Source organism: Colletes latitarsis, chromosome 5 (assembly GCF_051014445.1).
Source record: "Colletes latitarsis isolate SP2378_abdomen chromosome 5, iyColLati1, whole genome shotgun sequence".
NCBI classification, from domain to species: domain Eukaryota; kingdom Metazoa; phylum Arthropoda; class Insecta; order Hymenoptera; family Colletidae; genus Colletes; species Colletes latitarsis.
The window spans coordinates 30,737,017-30,755,908 of NC_135138.1; the positions used below are offsets into that span (position 1 = coordinate 30,737,017).

The following is an 18,892-nucleotide window of genomic DNA, read 5'->3' on the forward strand; positions in this document are numbered from 1 at the left end:
TCGTATTTCGTTCGGTTCGCCGTGCGTGCACAATTGTATTAGCGGATATCGATTCTTGAAAGCATTGACTTTTGGCCGTGCTGACGCGAACACGTTGTTCGAGTTTTACTCTCTCTCCGGGTATAATTTTTGTGCGTTTAGAATGAGTTCCTATCGTGGAACAATTATTGACAGTTCGTTTGTTAGCCCCCCCCCCCCCCCCATCGAAACGGTTCGTATTTTAGAAAGAATATTTTTCTAAAGCTATTCGTTTGCCACACGTTTTTTCCATTTTAATACATTACTGTATCGTATATTGATTTTTATTTGGTGGACAGAGACTCCCATAGTCCAAGAGAAAAAGGTACGATAAAAGAAAATAACCTAGAAAAGAAGAAAAAATAAATTTCAACATATTTTTATTTTTTTTTACGACACACCAATCATGTCTTTGACCTTTTTGTTTTTTTTTTCTGTTATTTTACTGTATATACTTTATGGGACCAGAAACTGTTGTCAAAATTTTCCTCTTTGAAATTAGAAACGTAATACATATCAAATATCACACTTGAAGAGAGATTTCAATTTTGAATAAAAACTACAATATTACTGTACTTTGTGGCGATACGAGGAACATCCATGACGCCATTAAACGTTCTACCGTAGCCTAATAATTTCCTATCTTTTTGATCCCGCGTGACTCTGAGATCATACGTTTTCAGTCTGATACAATCTTTTAATCAATACGTGTCACTGTGACTTTGAAGCAGTACTGTGGCTAACGATCTCTTCATGACAACTGTTAGTTACGATTTCTTTCATCAGGATCGATACAGTTAGAAGGTTATTTTTCAAAAATAATCACGTTACGATTTTCTGTCTTCCGTAATGAATGTTATTCACCGTAGCAGCGTCTTTAAAATTAAGTAACGCGTTCGTGGCGATTATCGGTGATTCGAATAACAGGCATTGAAACATATTTGTCGACCGTTCGGCCGATTTTCCCTTATTCCCCGTTTATAATACACTTTTCGCGAGAGTGCGCGGGTGCGTCGAGTTGTTTGCCACGGCACAACAATTTCCCCGGTTCCATTATTGCGCGTATAATCGCGATCGTTCCACGTGTAATCGCAATTGTTGCACGTATGACCGATCGTCAATTGGTTCGTTGCCAACTGAAGCGTCAGGCCTTCGGGCTAGCGCGAAGCAATTACGCAATACCCGCGCGATTGTAAGACATAAGCTGATCAAATGGCTGCATGCACGATGCATCGCAAACGATGCTCGTTGTTTAAGCAAATAACACCCAAACGAAGTCATTTTGATCTGCCAGTAATGGATAACAATATACAAAATAACGCACCGCTTATAGAATTTCCACCTGCATCGAACAAGCCATTTTTATTACCGCCTTTCGACACGAAACGTTAATTTATTTACTTCGCCTTTTACAATTAAAATAGGAGAATCTCTTCCTTTTTGTTCCACGGAGTATACTCGGTATAGATATTAAAATATGTTTGATAAGACGAGAACAGAATTTATTCTATATACATACTTTCTCCTAGTTACCAATGTTAAATGGAATACAGATAGGATTATTACACGAGACCAACGTCGTAGAAAACACACTCCACTGAGATTTCGCTAAAATTTCGTTCCTAGTCTCGTCTATTCGTGGTAAAAGTCAGTGCTCCAGCGACTGTGAACCGTAATTCTAAATTAAGTAAACGTCCATCGGCATTGAACGCGTTCCACCGAAGTCTCTATCGAAGCACCCGCGTATTTATAATGACATTCGCGTTCACGATCGATGACGGACCCGGAGTTGCTTCTCCAGCACAGGTGCTCGACCACTTCCGGTCCCCGTAAAGATCGACTCTTCGTTTTCACGAGCCGGAGAGACGACCAGAGAAGGGTGGAGAAGACTCTGACGTCTCCACGGTCCCGAACGCGATCCCATCGACGATCGAGGACCACGCCGAGGGTTCCCAAACGTGTAGCCACGCTTTACACGTCAAACCACCCCCCAAGGGTTCGAAGATTCTGGACGGATGTCCACCTTTTACCAGCGCGGGAGGTGCTTCTCTCTCTTTCTCTTCGATTCTTTAACGACGAACATTTATTCCTCCTCCGGTTCGAGTACTCATCGGTGCTCGAACGACCCTTCGACCAGTCTCGCGTGATTAATTTCCCGGGGACGCTAATATTTCCTGCGGAACGTCGCTATCGTATCGATCACCCATCTATCCGCAGTCGTTCGGATACGGGTCTCTGCTCTCCTTTTATTAACCGGATAAATTTCTTTCTCCGGGCGAATGTTTGCCTCCCCCACTTCGGTCGTTCCGTGTCCCAGCTACCTGGGACACCGACTCCGTCGACAGGAAACGCTGTCCAGCCTGCGTCGTGATCTAGTTTCTACGAGATCGAGCTGACCGCTCGATGCTTAGGAAGAGTATCTCGCGGCGTGTCCGCTCATTTTCGTCTCACGAAAATATTCTCCAACAGCTCCTTGGTGATCAGACGGTGCGGTCTCGTCGGGCTCTCGGTGGGTCGTCCGTAAAGCCTGCTATTAATGGCGTACAGCTTAGGACTGAGCTCGCACCTCACGTTGAACCACCAGTCGCAAACGAACACGGCTTGACTGAACTGCGTCCCGTTCGGGCACAGAAACGTCGCCTGTCGACCGTCTATGTCGCAATAGTGCCAGGCCTGGCATCTCGTCTCCACGTCCGCGAAGAAACCCGGGTAGGGCTGGTCGTCGCAGTAAAAGTTCGTGTAAGGCACCTTGCCCAGCACCGGGTAGTCCGTTCCTGGTCGACCTGAAAATTACAGAGAAAATTGTCAGAGAAACTTTATAGGATTTTTTAAAAATTTAACCCTCAACCCTTAAATGTAGTCTCATGTCTGTCTTTAACTACTAATCAAAGTGTTAACCGTAGTGAAAGTTTTATTTTTGGCTGTATGCCACATTACCTTGGTCCATTCAAACGAAGTATATAAAATTAAATTAAATTCTTTCGGAGATTTATTCTTGCTAACAAGATATTCTTATAGATGAGTAACTGGTATTGCACTGGTTTTTTACTCGATTTATCTGTTTAAAAAATGATACAGTATGCAGAGTGGGTATAGTGATATTATATTCTTAATGAATATTTTTTTTTCGGTAAAAATTAAAAATTTGAGGGTTAAGTGGATTCTCAATCTCAATTAAATTATTTTACTTCATGTTGATCTTTGCCAAATTGGTAACTGGAAATCAACTTTCCCTCAAAGCATTTAAAGAATAATGAACTAATGGAGGATTGCATAAGTTTTCAAATAATTACATTGACATACATTAAATAATTATTAATTTAAACTTGTGGAGTCCCAATAATCCATTTAAGGGTTAATAGAATACAGTGATGTCCGCCTAAGTACATTTTTTAGAATTTTATGTGTGAAATATAACTGACTCTTAGAACTTTTGAGAAATCTCGTTTCGAAATGAAGTGTATCAAATTTAAAGTTCGATGTATCGTGTTTAATATATTATTAGGAACAATAGCTAGAATGTCATCATATTTAAGACCTGCAATTCTATAATACAATTCACTTCCTCCATTCTTCGACTCACTTTCATCGTTATCTGTATATATTTAATATATTCCTTTATTTACAATTCTATAATTTGCCCCCTTTTAGCATGCAAATATTATACATCACCAGGAACTGAACTGAAACGTTATTTGAATACGGAATTCATTAATAAACGCAGGGTCTCCGTTATTACATTTTGAGGCTCTCACACATTAAGGAAGAGTTGCCTTCCTGGGAATATTCGCCCGTTTACATTGTATTCACGCCGACGGACATTCGAACATTTTTTATAAAACCGGAAGACTGCAGACTTATTGTTCTTACGTAACCTTTCATACGCTGCTTAATATATCTTAATATTTCTGCAGGCTTTAATAGCCAAGATCATTAAACCGGTAATAATTAATGTAAGATTTACAGTAAATATCGCTCGTGAAATAAACTGAGAACAATATAACTCGCAATAGTATAAGCATAGTTTATTTTATAAACCGTTTTAAAGAATTTACTTCTTATATCAGTTTGCCAGCAATGATTCAAGGTCATAGGAACTAGTCAACTGACATGAGTATGAAAAATTGTTCGATTAAATTTCCCGTCCGCGTGAACAAGCATCTGGAGCACAACCCCATTAACCGCAGATCATTGTCGCCAAGACGCAGGAGGCAATTTTTCAAAACAGCATTGACGGGGGTACCCATTCTTCAATCTAAAATATATACGCTTGTTTCCCTTCCTTTTCCTCGCGCATTCGAAAATCAGTATATTCCCTCTGCTAAAATTTTCCTTTTTTCTCGGACCAATGTTCTGCTTATTCTGTGCAAGGCAATCGACGTAGAAATCGCATGGCAAACGATTTTTCCTCCTTAAACGAATTTAAGACTTTTCTATCCACTCGACTTCCAAGGTTCCCTGGCCTCCGTTGTCGAAAGAATTTCGCGAAGGCAATCCAGCGCAGCGAACAAAAATAAGTTAACGTCCTCGATCGTGGTCGTGTTCGGTTTATAGTTCGTATTTCCTTCCGAACGAGCCACCAGATATTTTCTCCGTGCGCCAGTAACGAGACGAGCGATAGAATTTATTCCGGTTACACGTTCCCTTAGCTGTTTTAAAATAATTCCTCTCCTCTTATGCGAACGAGAATTTTTGTAACGTTAAAAAAAGAAGGTGTTGAATCGTTAGAAAAGTTGTTTCATCCCCCCGTCCGGATCGGATCGTCGATTTCCAATAGGAATGGTTATTCAGGTGAAGGGAGACGGCCAGAACCGTAGTTTCACGCGGAAATCTCATTAACCGATATAACAGGATACAGGACGATTGCGGCGATAGTTGGCGAAGACAAGGAGAAGCCTCGTGATCGTCCCTTTCCCAAAACCGATCCGCTTCCAGCTGCATGATTTCCGTGAGCGGATAGACTGGATCGTGAGCAAAGCCCCTTCCTCAGACTACTACGGTTAGATGTATCCTCGATTAATCGCTGGAAATGCCAAGGGGCGAGATGCACCGTACGTGTTCGACTCACCTGACGCCTGTATTACCTGTACAAAGCAGGCCCCCTGCTAGGTATCGACGTTCGTCGCCGGCTGCCAACTGTATAACCACGTCTCCTACTTAAACAATGCAAGTACAGACCGGTAACGAGGTGTTTAGCCATGCACCGATCATCGCAAATTGACGTCGCGTGATTTGAAAATGATTGCTCGACGCGTTTGACTGCCACTGTTTGGCGGTCCCTGCTGGATCCAAACTTATACCGATTACTTTATCCTGAACGTTACTAGCCAAAAGAAATTAAAGACTCCTCGTGGCTCTTGTATTATTCTATATTCATAGAATTAACCTCTTACTGTACAAGTTCTTGATGTCAATTTTCACAATCATGGGGCCACTCGCCCGTCATCAGATCTTACATATTAAAATCAACACATTTTTAATTTAAATCTATTCTTTTTCGTGGCCATTCCTTGTACGAACAAATTTAACTTAAATAGTACACGTTTAAAAAATTATTTAGAATTAAATCGTACGTCAAGGAATTAAACAAGCGTATCACTGGAAAATCCGTGACTTCGAACTTGGAAACATTTTTGTATCTATCTTTTGATTTTTTTTAATTCCAAGTTTAATTTTCATCTTGAAAGAATTGGTGTAATTTTGTTGTGGCTACAAATATTCTTTCGGTAAACCAAATTTCTTTTCTGAACCGGACACGTGATCGTAATCAATTATTCACGCGATGGAAAGAGGAAAATTGCGTCGAGCGACTCCATTGGCCTTCACGATCCCCCGACGCCAATCCCATTGGAAACGTTTCGGCTGTCATGAAGGAGAAACTTCGTGAAAGGGAACCGTGTACCGCCGGGCAATTATGTCGCCATATTAGCTTAATTTGGCGATCTTTATCTCGGGATTACGCAGCCTTAGGAAAAAGTACGCCTCGTGGATACTGGGCGATCGTGGACGATGATGGCGATTCGACCGTTTATTAAAATTACTCCACATAACTAAAATCGTCGATCCTATGGGAAATTTTACCACTTTTAATCTCAAACGACAGACTACAGCTTTCTACTAACTCTTACAGGTGTTACGTCATAGAATAGATGGTACACAATACGATAATTTTTTCACAAATATGAAAATATTCTACAAGATTTCTATCACTGTATAAATTCGAAGGGTTACTTTTAATCTCACACGATAAACTACAGCTTTCTACTAATTTTTACTGGTGTTACATCATAGAAAAGATGGTACACGATAGGATAATTTTTCCACAAATATAAAAATACGCTACAAGATTTCTAGATCCGAAAGAGTTCGAATGAATTCGAAGAGTTAATATTGTATGAAACTACGGTCACGGAACGTTTAATCTCAAACGATAAACTACAACTTTCTACTACTTGTTACAGATGTTACGTCATAGAAAGATGATACACAATACGATAACTAATTTTTTTCACAAATATAAAAATACGCTACAAGATTCCTAGATCCACTGTATAAATTCGAAGAGTTAATATTGTGTGAAACTACGGTCACAGGACTGTGCTTACGAACGATGTATTGTGCCTCCACGAGAAGTTGGCTAGTGAAAGGAACGTGAGTCTGATTGGTTCCCCACTCTGTGGGTGGAGCAAGCGAAGTGTACTCCCCTAACCAACTTCTCGTGAACGCACAGTACATAATCCTAACGCGTTCGAATCGAAGGAATAGATCCTAGCGCGAAAGAGAAGGATCACGTATGACGAAAGGTTAAAAGTTTCCTCCCCCGGGTCCCAGGGGCGCAGGTTCGAATTAACGATCGTGTTATCTGGGATAAGACTCGGGGTAATTACATGTCTCTCACTTTCCAAAGGGTTAATCAGGCCGGATGCTCGGGGTGCCAGCGCGTTGGCGCCGCGGATTTACGACGGCCTGGCCCGTAAATACAGAGCGTAAAGACTTCTCCCTGCTCGCCCGGGGGAAAACTTTGTTCCGTCGTAAAAATGTTCCCCGTATTTTGCAAGGATGCTCGTCATCCGCTTCGGTTGCGTGCGAAATTTCATTTCGAACCGTCCGACCGTGCAACGAAATTAGAGGAACGCCGGTATTCCTGACGAAGACATTCCTCCTTGCACTTTTATAGCGGCTTCGCTACGGCTCGTCTCGAGGCAACGTTCCGCTTCGAACCGTGACTTCTTCGTCATTTTTTCGAACCTTACTACCTTTAACCCAGTGGGTTAATTATTGGACCGATAAAGAACGCGAACGAACAGCACAATTCGGATAACTCGATGGGTCACGGTAGTCTAAAATGGAATTTTCTTTGAGTCGAGTCCTCATCCACTACTAAATCGTGCATTGGAGGTCTGAAAAATTAATTTAAAATTATCTTCAAAGATATAATACTTGTGTCTGTCATCAAACTTTTAATTTTGAAACGACTTCTGTCGATCCTTGATCACAGGAATTCAAAGTCGTACGAATGGAAAGCAGAAGCAAATATCCAAGTATCTACAAGGAAGAAGCTCACCTAAAGAAACAGTCTCGAGTTGTTGGGCCGGAATAAACAAAATTCGCGCACTCGAATTAAAGCGCATTTTCCTACAAATTTCTCCGCCTCCTCGCGTCTCCTTTGTGCAGTATTCTTCGTTCTTTCTTCCTCTCTCTCTCCCACGAACAAATTCCACCTAACGAGTCGTGACGATACTTTTGCCTCTTTGGTCGATCCTTCTCATTATTATCATCGCGGACAATTACGATCTCGCATGGAAATACGTTCGTTTTTTTCGTGTTCCTCTTTTCCCCCTCCTGTTGCCCCGATACGTTTGAAGGGAAAGCTCCTTGTTGTGTCTCCTTTTTCGCGATTATAGTCTGCGACGCGTTCCGTCTGTAATGCGCCTACCAATAATGTTTCTCGTTACCAGACCCATCCATTAACGAATATTTCAAGGGATTTCATCGACTCGCGACGCGTACAATGGGGGGACATCAATCATTTCGACAGCGAGACTTTGAGACTTTCCCGGGAAACCTGCTTAATTGGAATACTTAGGCGCTCGTTGTCCGCTGTGAGACACAATTTTTTATTTCGAAACTAGTCCAAAGAGATTTATCCAATTTGGTCTCGTCCACCATATGACACTCCGAGTCTTGGATACCAAGTTCAATTTTAAAAAATTTTGTACTCATTAACGTTACTAAGAGAGTCTGGAGATTTAAAAATTGTTTAAATTTACGTCGAACTTAGGGGGCCAAGAGACCATTTGGTATCCAAGTCTTGGATCAATTTTAAAAGAAACGTTTTGTAAGGGAGACTGAAGATTCAAAAATTGTTTGAATTTACCTCGACCTTAGAGGACCAAAGAATCATTTAGTATCCAGGTCTTGGATCAATTTTGAAAGGAACGTTTTGTAAGGGAGACTGAAGATTCACAAATTGTTTAAATTTACTTCGAACTTCGATTCGATGCTAATAATTAAAAAAATTGCAGAACCTCAATGTTTCTGGTTCCCCGGTTAACGTGCCCGATTCTGGTCGTCGCGAGCACCGAAAAATAAACGCTTTGGCGAAGGATTACTTAAAAGCGACACTATTGGCGGGTCGCTCGCGATCTCGTTTCTCCGATGGCAAAGCTTCTTAGCGAATTATAACCAACCGTGCAAACTTTTCTCCCTCTCTGTCGTCCGTCTAAACAACTTTGCATCAGTATGGGGGCCCTAGCCTTCCTCGATTTCCACCCCAATCTTCTCCCCCTGTACTCGGGTGTTTCTGCCCCATAGCTATTCGAATCTCATTCGACGAGCAGCATAGTTTCACGTGGCACATCTCGTGGATCTCACCCGAGCACCAGGTATACGCTTGTTGTCGCCCGTGAAACAGAGCCAACGAACGTGCGAGAATACAGCCAGAGAGAGAGACGAAACGCGAGTCTATAGAGACGGAACGTGCACTTTCCACCGTGGTCGCAAACTTGTCCGTATCGCAGTGACATCCATACGAAATTCGCACCTTCCACCCGCTTGTCCGACCTGTTTTGTCACAGGAAGAGATTCCGTGTACCCGCACGGAATAAACGTCCTCTATGCTCTCCTCTTCCTCGCGCCTGCTTCTCCCTTTTCAATCGCTTCCTCTGCCTTTGTTCTACCTCCTCCTCTCCCTCTATCTCTCTGTCTCTCTTGTTCCATGTTCGCACGGTGTCGTCCAGGTAATTATAACTTCGGTGGGTTCCGCGTCGACACCGCGAAACGTATCCCCGCGTCCTCTTTTCATCCATTCGTGAGCCACGACGCGTCGACGATCGTTCTAATTATTTCGTTCTTTTAGGTCGCGCGAAACCAGGCTTATACCGGAAGCTTTTAACGACGAGCTTTCCCTCGCCTTAAGAACACGGTGTTTCCCACAATCTCTGGACTCGTTACCTCGAGACGGTCGTTCGTTTTTATACGTAACCGACCGCGCGTTTCAGACGATTCCGGTGCTCTTTCTAATTTTTACGCCCCGCGCGGATCGATCTTTTATTTCCCGTTTCCTATACTTTACGTTGTCTTCGGAATATTTAGACACCACGTTTTGGAAATAGATTAACAAGTTACTCGAAAATAAATCGTAAAGCAAATTGTAAACGCAATAAATTTGAAAATAATTTCGCAAGTAATGCCTCTGCTCTGAAAGCTTCTCTGTCTCCATGGAATATGGCGGTTCCAAGGTTGTCGACAAGAAGACTAGTTCGGAGAATGGTCCGGGTAAAATCGAAGCCAAAGTAAAGAAATGGAACATGTAACTGTTGTCGCGTTGCCAAAGATTTTTGGTTCGACGCCAAATATCCTGAAGTAAAAAATCGGCTGAAGCCATTGTAACAAAGGAAGGAAGATCGGATCCTTTTGAAAACTGCCATAAAGGACGTCGTACTTGCTACCCCCTTGCGAACGGACATTTTGGAACACATTAGAGGCACGCAAAAAAGTTCCGTATATCTAAAAAACTTTGTTCGTCCACTGTATAAATTCTATGCTGATTTAATGTTGAAAATTGTCTTAAAAAATCGATATTTGTTGTGTCTAATTTTTCCCCCAATGATTCTGGTAGGGACTATACAGACGATCATTTTGAATTATTTATTTTAATGTCAAGTTCTAATCGAAGAAAGAAATAATTTTCCGATGTTCGCTGAGAAAGGTAAAAGTTTCCTGCATGCATCCAGTCGACGTTCGCAAGAGGTAAGAAACAGCTATCTTTAACGTGATACCGCCATTTGAATAGCAAATTCCGCATAATGGAGGTACACTTTGTAACTCGAAGTAGCAAGATACGGTGTCCGTTTAAAATGCACGCAAATATTTTGTCTTAGGGGTTGTTTTCATTTTTCGAATTAAAGACACCATTACTGGAGTTCACACTCGACCTCGGATAGAGTGAGACGTATAACACGTGTTCGAAAACCTAAATTAATTAAAATCTTCCAGTTCGTATGTTGCTCTTATTTGTTGCTTAGTTTTAAGGGAATGGATGATGTCTCCAGGATGAAAAACGTGCCTCTTTGGGAAACAGTTCCGACATTTCGCTGCTAGTACTATATCGATGCGTCCTTAGTTGATAAAGTTAACTACAATACATCGCGAGGCATCATGGAGCTTCTAAAATAACACTTGTACTTGAAAGCTTCGAACACAACGCTAGCGAGAGCCTTGAAACTTTCATCAGGTTTCTGATAACTCTTCGAAATGTAGCATTGTTGGAAGCGGGAGTTCCTATACGATAGATACACGGTAGAACCTGGGTTGTTACGTTTCGAAACTTAGGTTTTCTGAACATGTTCCCTATATTACTTCGTAAACGCTTGGATGCGTGCCAACAGTTAATTCCTGCAGCCCCAATTTGGCAGTCAGGTTTACGGCGACTCCAAAATTGAAAGAGATTCTGCTTAATCGAATCAAGATAATCCTACAAAGAATTTATCGAAGACCCCGAACTATGGATCGATATCGAATTAAACATTTACCAAAGAATTTTCGTTAGCGCGAGCTCGTTCGTCGAAAAGGGGTGCAACAATATTCCAGAACGCGTTAACGATCGGTACCGTTCCGGAAACGCAGTGTTTGCTCCAAACACAGGACGTCTTCTTTCCCGGAAATCTCCCCAGAATATCACCAGAACAAAGTGCAAACTTCCAAGGACCGACGAAACCGGGGAGGAGAAATACCCGGAAAGATGGAAGTTCGCCAGCCGATTTGCGATCGTTTCGTTTCGACGGAGAAAAGCTATCCTGCTGTTTGGCAAATGAAGGACGAACGCCCGGGATATACATCAGCCAGAACTGTCTCTCTTTCTCTCTTTTATGTCTCCCCGTGGCAGCCATCGTCATAAAGTCAGTCAGGCGAATGGGACGAGGTTCCCCGTCTCTTCCCCTCTTTCTCTCCCGTTCGCGTTACCTCCTCTTCCGATGGTCTGCGGACTCTCTCGCGCGTTTTCGTCCTCTGTCTGGCTGGTTGGAGCACGAATGCTCCCTCTGGGGCGGTCGTGCATCGCGAAAACCCACGGAACGAAATCCACGGTTAGATTCGACCAGGAAGGAGAAACGCGATCGGAGGAAGGAAGTCGCTGGAAAAGGAGAGTGAAGCTTGTTCTTCCGCCCCCGTTCCTGTTTCCTCCGAGGTCCTGCAGCTAACCGGAATGCTTCTGCTGAATACCGCCGCCGTTGGTGGTGCAGAGGTCGCGTCCCGGGCTCGAGTATTTCATTATCTTATCTGTGAGTGCCCGGGGAGGGGTGCAACCGTAGCCAGAAGGTGGGGGACGAAAACGTCGAGGTAGGTCGGTTCCGTCGTTACCCTTTGAGGAATTGAGAGAACCCGTTAAGTCAATGAGAGGAAGTCTACCATATTGATTCAACACAACCCCTTTTTTACCCTCTGTTTCGCTGCACGGGGTTCATTTTTAAGGTGGCTCGTTTTAGACTACCCCCTCTGACCTTCCCTCGAAGAGCTGGCGACTCCAGTCGAACGTAGATTGCTCTTTTAGTTGGAAACTGTTGCTACTTACGTCTACGGGTTGGCTGTGTTCGTAGTTGCATTTTGCTGTGGTCATAGGTCAGTATTTTTAACTACGTGGAAAATAAATGGAGTGGTGTTTTAAATAGTTTCGCGATTTTTGGAGAATGTAGACTCGAAACCTATCATGATCCCTACACATGCACAGATTAATAGTAGAGTTTAATTTTGCTTCGGATTAATTAAACCTTTCACTACTAAAATCGTTCAAACGTGTGTGTTGCTCAAGGCGTGAAAAAGTTTTCCTCACGCAATTTGTGCTTGCGTTGAAATTGACCGTAGCCAAGGGATTAATCAAAATTCAGGATGAAAAGAGTTTCCATCAGTTTTATAATAATATTCCAAGATTTATAGATGATATCGTAGAAAGGTACTTCTTTGCCAGAGCTATCCTACGACTGACTGTTGTGCTTAAGCGTCTTAGGAGCTTAAGCAAACAGCACTCAGAATGGGGTTGAAATCGATACGATCGTTTACAAGCTTAAAACGAAAGATTAACAGCGCAACTAATATTCCATTGTATGGGTTAGTAGGTTCGCGAAACAGAAAACCCCGATTATTAGCTAACGAAACATGCAGTTACGTTTTCGACCCTTCATCCGTAAGAATACTTATCAGATCATTCACTCGTACTTAAATCAAGTATTTTTATTTCTTACGGAAAGGTGATTCTACATCAAAATCACTAAAAAATATAAAATAAATACTTTTCGTACGGATCATTGTCTTCGAAATTCATAGAGAACGCGTGCAGGAGGGTGAGACTCAAAAACAAGTAGAAATATCAAGTAATAGTCAGACGCTCCAGACAAATTCTATTCAATCGCACACGTATCCGAAAAATTAAAAAATTAAATTATTTCCTAGACGAAATTCCATGATTATATCATGCATATACATTTGTAAACGTTCGAGAAATTTTTTGCAGGCAAAAAACAGAAATAGAAACACTTTTATAAGAACGTATAATCAAAGTCCATAAAAATAATTTTCCTTATTTTATTAGAAGTCTAGTCAGCCATTGTGCATTTTTAGATATAAAAGCAGGCATTCCCCTCGTTCAAAACGTGCATATTTCGTGGCCACGTTGTACCCCTCTTTGTTTAAAGTCGAATTACCGAGGCGAAACTAGAGCGTAGCCAAAAATTTCTCGAATTCGCCGATCCCCAGTATCTCCGGTACAGGAATTACGAAAGTACACTCCCCCCTGCAGTAACACCCCCTAGTCGCAATGGCTGTTACACGCTCGAGGGACGGTGGCACCGATTTGCGGTGGACTACCGCCGCTGCAAACACCTTCATTGTCCCAGAATTCGTGATCGATAATCGACATAACGCGGTGCTCGCTGCGCGGTCGTCCGAATCATCGAAACGTTTAAATCCGTCTTAGGACGTCGTTTAATCGGATCGAGCGACGAGAAAAATAGTTTCGAAGGATTATTAAGAGCCTTTGTCGCTCGACGGAGCGCAATCGGATATTATAATATTAAATTATTGTTCGTCGGGAGCGGAGGAAAGAAAATAAGAACAGGAAAATTCTCAACGACTTGATTATTCGTATCAATTATGGCGTTGAGAATCTTTGCACTTTGCTGTACCCTCTGAAGGGAGAAAGAATTTGGTAATGTAAAAAAAAGATACGTTTACTTGGGTATTTACTATCTATTTCGTAAGAAAGTTTGTTTGAATTAATAGTAGGTAGTCGAATAAAAGTCTCCGAGTGCAAAGGGTTAATGAATCGACAAAGGTGAAACAGACAATCGACTTTGAATATTAATCACCTGTGGAATTATGACTCCGAACGTCGACGTAAGTAGAAACGGCGAGCGATGGTCGGACGCGGCTGAGGGAAAATCTGGTGTAAAAGGCAATTTTATTTACAGTTTTCCCGATTTATTTTTACGGTGGAGTCGCGCCGATCTCACCCTCGAACGCGTTGGAACGGCCATGCAAAATGCCTTTAGCGGCGGACGTGTTAACCTCGTTTCCCGTTATCTCCGTAGCCATACTTTAAAGTCGCCGGTATCAGCGTCGCGCCAGAAGAAAGGCGAGCCTCTTCCACTTAATAACATTTAATTTACCGCGTAAATTTTATAATCGGCCGTTACACGCGTATTCGCATAAATCCGTTCCAGCAGCGTTCTCTTTTCCGCCGTTCGTTTAAAGGCTGCTTACGGAGGGTGAGAAGAAATGGAGGGGGTTAGGGGGTTCGAAGCAACCCTTCGTAGACTACATTATAGGAATTTTCCGCCAGGAACGGTGCTGGCTGGGAATATTTCACGATCGATCGATTATCGAGGGACGAAGTGAAGAGCGTGCGCCTGCACAAAGGGCGAGAAGAAAAGTCCGGGCCCTGCGTTACGTCAGGTCAGGGAAAAACCTTCAAAGAAGCTAATGGAAGGCAGACTAGCGTGACTTCTACTTAACAGGACACGGTTAAATATTAATAACGCGATCGATCGACGCTTCTTATTATTATTTTTTTTTTTTTTTTTTACATATATCTTTTTATTTTTTATTGTGGACAAAGGTCAATCTACGCTTCGTCGATCGAGACAACCACGAAAATTGCACGTTCTAGTTCCTGCATTTCTGCGGGGAATAATATTTTTTAGTAATTTTACGGGAAGTATGCACGACGATAATAAGTACGAAAAGTTGAGCGTTATTTGCATGCGCGTATATTGCACGTACGAGCGGAATATAATAACATTGGAACGGAAGAATATTCCAAGTTTGTACGCAGCATACGGCTCCTGCCGATGCACTCGATTATTAAATTGTTTAGAAATAGAAGTCTGACGCAATTCACAGAAAGAAAATTAACTCTGAACGGCCGATTGAATAGCGTCTGACTAAAGGAATAATAGAAATCGACGACGAAGCGTCGATATTTACACGGTCCTTGAGCTGTCGAGATCTTGCAACATCGTGAACAATTTTGAAGAAGCGTAAAGGGAAGCTGAAGAAATTGGCCGTTCACGAGAGAAACGATGTACAGTGTGTCGCAGAACTATTCGCTGTGTCTCGACAACGAACAGTGATCGATATTTTTATAAAATAAACCCCGCAATGAGATTGGTCTAAACTCTATTATTTCCTTCTCTGGTAAATACTTGCTTATGCTTCGAAAAAGAACCTCTTTTTAAACTACAAAGAAACTCCACGAGCACAAAAATATTTCCATGCAATTGTCACTGAACGATCTGTGCATTGCAATAATCAATATTCTACCTCCAGATTTAACTACACTTTTCAATCTACAATTATTGTTATTGTACCGTATTTTTATTGAGTCGTTATTTAAAAAAGTGTACACGCGAATCGAAACCTTAATTAAAACGCAATATTTGTGCATGGTGCATAATATTTATCTTACAAAAATATGCATCGACGTTCCAAAGTCCGCGGTTACCGCAGCGCGAATACTTTTGTACCTCACTGTATATAAATTCGTCTCTTCCTGTCTCCTTTTTCCGCGACGAAATACTAGCGAGCTGGATCCTTTCGACAAGTTCCTCGGTTTAAACGAGCGCTTTATGTAATTGTGGAAACGCGGAACGAAAGACAAGATGTAGATACATAGACAATTATTGCTCGCCGAGGTATGCCGCGATTCTTCTCGTTCCGCTTCGGCTGAAATTGTTTTTATTACGATCTCCAGCGGCTGGAAATTGCGTTTAAGGGCGTTCATTAGCGTCGCTGCGAGCTGATCTGCCTTCCAATTTCATTAACCCCTTTGGAACTGATTGACAATCCTTGCAATTTCCTCTTTGTTCGTTTCTGCAGTGCTATTTATTGGTACGACACTGTGCGGGTCGTTAAAATGTTCCTTGCTTCGACTGCAAAATTAGGTGCAAAACGAAAACTCGATCCTGGCAACAATTAATATTCCCCAAAGTGAAATAACTAATTCTTTCACGATTTAAAACAGTAAAATTGTTGCGGGAACTCTTATGTTTACTTTTTCATAATGCAAACATTTAAAATCAATGACTGGTTATATGCAATAAAATTATCGTTTAAACTTTATATGTTACACAACGATCTGTACGTTAATGTCCTGTAATATTACGTGAAAATTGTCGCTTCAGACCCTCGTTAGTGGTCACAGGTGGCTACAGTTAGTTATTACGAAGTCCAGCTAGAAAAATTCGGCCACAGAAGGTCGCTTGTTAGCCAAATACACGTTGTAGCCATAATTATACGCGAAGTCAACTTCTGACAACGTAGGACGCGGAGTGAAAGGGAAGACACATCATCGATCATAATTATAATTATAACTACGCGTAGACATTGACTATGATGAAATATCACTGTAATTAAAAGTGATCGTAAGTAAAAAAAATGATAGTTTCAAAATCTATGCTTGTGAATACCATGATGTATACTTTAAAATACGTTCTAATCTCTAAGAAAAAAATTTTGTATAAAGATAACAACTTGACATCGAATGTGGTGTCGAGAAATCCTCAAGTAACAATGTACGGTACAAAGAGATCCGTACGTATAAACTTTATTATTCCACAATGTTTTAACCCGCGAGCAATAACAAAAGAGCAGATACTTTTCATCCAGCAATACCAACCATCTCGAAAGATACTAATCGCAAGATACACGTGCAGCCACTTGGAGCCATCGCGAAAAGGCAACTACGTTGGGATATCCAGCCCCGGGAGAATCAAATATAACCAAGCCGAGTGCTTACAAAGCTCTCCGATACAGTCTGCAAAATACACCCCCGCGATCCACCTGTAACTCTGTCCAGCCGCTTCGTCACAAAAGGTGTCTCTGCTGATATTTTCGTCGCCCCGTGTCCGATCGGTTCGCTTTCAGTCGCGATTTCAAAAGAACGACGCCCCGAAAAGAACTACGAAAACGCCTGAACGACTAAGAGCAGATGGAGGATAAAAGCGCGAAAGAGGCGGGAGATGGGGGTGGGGGACAACTGGAAAGAGACCGAGGGAAAAGAGGAAATTCCTGGAACCGCGCGGGGATGGGAGACAGGCACAGGAGGGAAGCAACAGCTCGCAAAGGGGCAACTTTCCGCGAGATGATCTTGTTTACGTACCGGGTATCGATTTACCGAGATCGAGGTACTCCCGCACAGAGGGACTGAGGAATCCAGGCGGCACGGCCGGTGCCTCGTTGGTCGGATTGTTTCTTTCATCCACGTCCTCGTAGTAGTAGTCGTCGTTGTCGTGGTCCTCCTCGTCCGGGTTCAGGGGCTTCGCTCTTTTCGACACCTTGCCGCCCCCCTGGTCACCCACGCCGCCTCCGGTGTCTCGCACGCTCTCTGAAACACGAACCACGGCTATTAAAAACGTGAATCGATCGCCGTTTACTGGCCACGGTGGCCATTTTGGGCCAGGCATTGTTCTCGAACTGCTCGAACTCGAATTGACCATTTTTATAAAGATAACTGCTTGATTAGATGTAGAGCTTCGAGCAATTTCTTGGCCATTTTGGGCCAAATCGATTAATTTTATAAAGATAATTAAGGGGGTGAAGCGATATTTGACAATTTTTTTACAGCATTCGCCATTTTCCTCATATATTCTTTAACATTTCAAGATACAGATATTTTTTTTTCGTTACGTTTTGTCAACTTGGATGAAATAATAAATGTTATACCATATGTCTAATGTATTTTTTCATGTATCGTTTTAACTTCTTTGGCACAAATAAATACACCATTATTAATCGCTATTACTAATCTTTATTATAATCTGTCTAACCAAACGAATATTTCAAACTTGATCTTTATAAATTCTTGAGGGTTGCAATTATATATCTAAAAATATTTACAAGAGGCCCCAGAGTGCCTGTAGTGATTATTTCATGAATTACAACTACTTCCAGGGTGTGATAATCATTATCATCTGTTTAAACGATGTTTTTTTTGTTCTGTGCAGAAATTTATCAATTCAACACGTGTTCTAGGACAAAATACCAAGCATCCCCCCATCGTTTTCACGAATTACCACTTCCAGAAGACTAATCATCATCATCCCTTAAAGATTTTCTACCGTCACTTTGCAAAGCTCTCTGCTGGAACCTCTGTTTGTTCCCTGCAGAAATTTAACAACCTAACATGTACTCCAAAATAAAGTACCAAGCATCCCCCATCTTTTTCACAAATTACAACCACTTCCAGAAGACTAATCATCATCACCTCTATGCAAAGCTCTGCAGGGACCACTCTTTGATCCCTGCAGAAATTTGGAAACACACCAGGTGTCCCAGAACGAAGTACCACCGAAAGTTCTGCATCTTTTCAGTGGAAGTAGTCCTCACAGACTCGACCACGCGGACCACAAAAGTTTAGCACCCGATTTCGTTGGAGGGTCAAAGTTTTCGTACACGCTTCAGACAAGAGAAAGAGGGAACAACGGGGAGGTCAAAGTTTTGCGGTGGCGTCGTTTGCGATTACGCAGACCGCAGGGTCGTAGCTATTGCGTTATTCACGGCAGATTCGTACACACGGCCGCCGATTCGGGGTCTGGCCCGGCACTTTATCGAAGCTAACAGGTTCGGAAGTCTGCAGCTAATTAATTTCAGCTTTGTATACCGTTGTCGTTAAACATTTCCTCTGTCGGACAGGGCCGTGATTGCGTTACCCCGCTGAAATATTCAAAATTCCGAAATCGTTAGGGTTTGTACCGTGTACATTGCAAACCTATAATCGCGTAGGAGAAAGGGGCACGCGCGATCGATTGATCGCGTCGGAGGAATCGAGTCGCGTTACCGCGCAAATTAAGCACGCTCCGCTGCGATGACCACTTCGGTTAACGTC

The 18,892-nt window shown here is 42.3% G+C and overlaps 2 protein-coding genes across 4 annotated transcripts in view; one reads left to right on the forward strand and one right to left on the reverse strand.

Annotated features, from left to right (window-relative positions):
- Qin (tudor domain-containing protein qin) overlaps window positions 1-18,892 on the forward strand; it is a 228,711-nt gene that overhangs the window by 130,866 nt on the left and 78,953 nt on the right. The gene's annotated exons all lie outside the window — the stretch shown is intronic.
- On the reverse strand, window positions 925-17,471 carry LOC143342010 (uncharacterized). Its single transcript, XM_076765491.1, has 2 exons — window positions 17,168-17,471; window positions 925-2,801 (listed from the first exon to the last, which is right to left on the reverse strand). The coding sequence occupies exons 1-2, from the start codon at window positions 17,469-17,471 to the stop codon at window positions 2,455-2,457; spliced, it is 651 nt and encodes a 216-aa protein (XP_076621606.1). The 3' UTR covers window positions 925-2,454.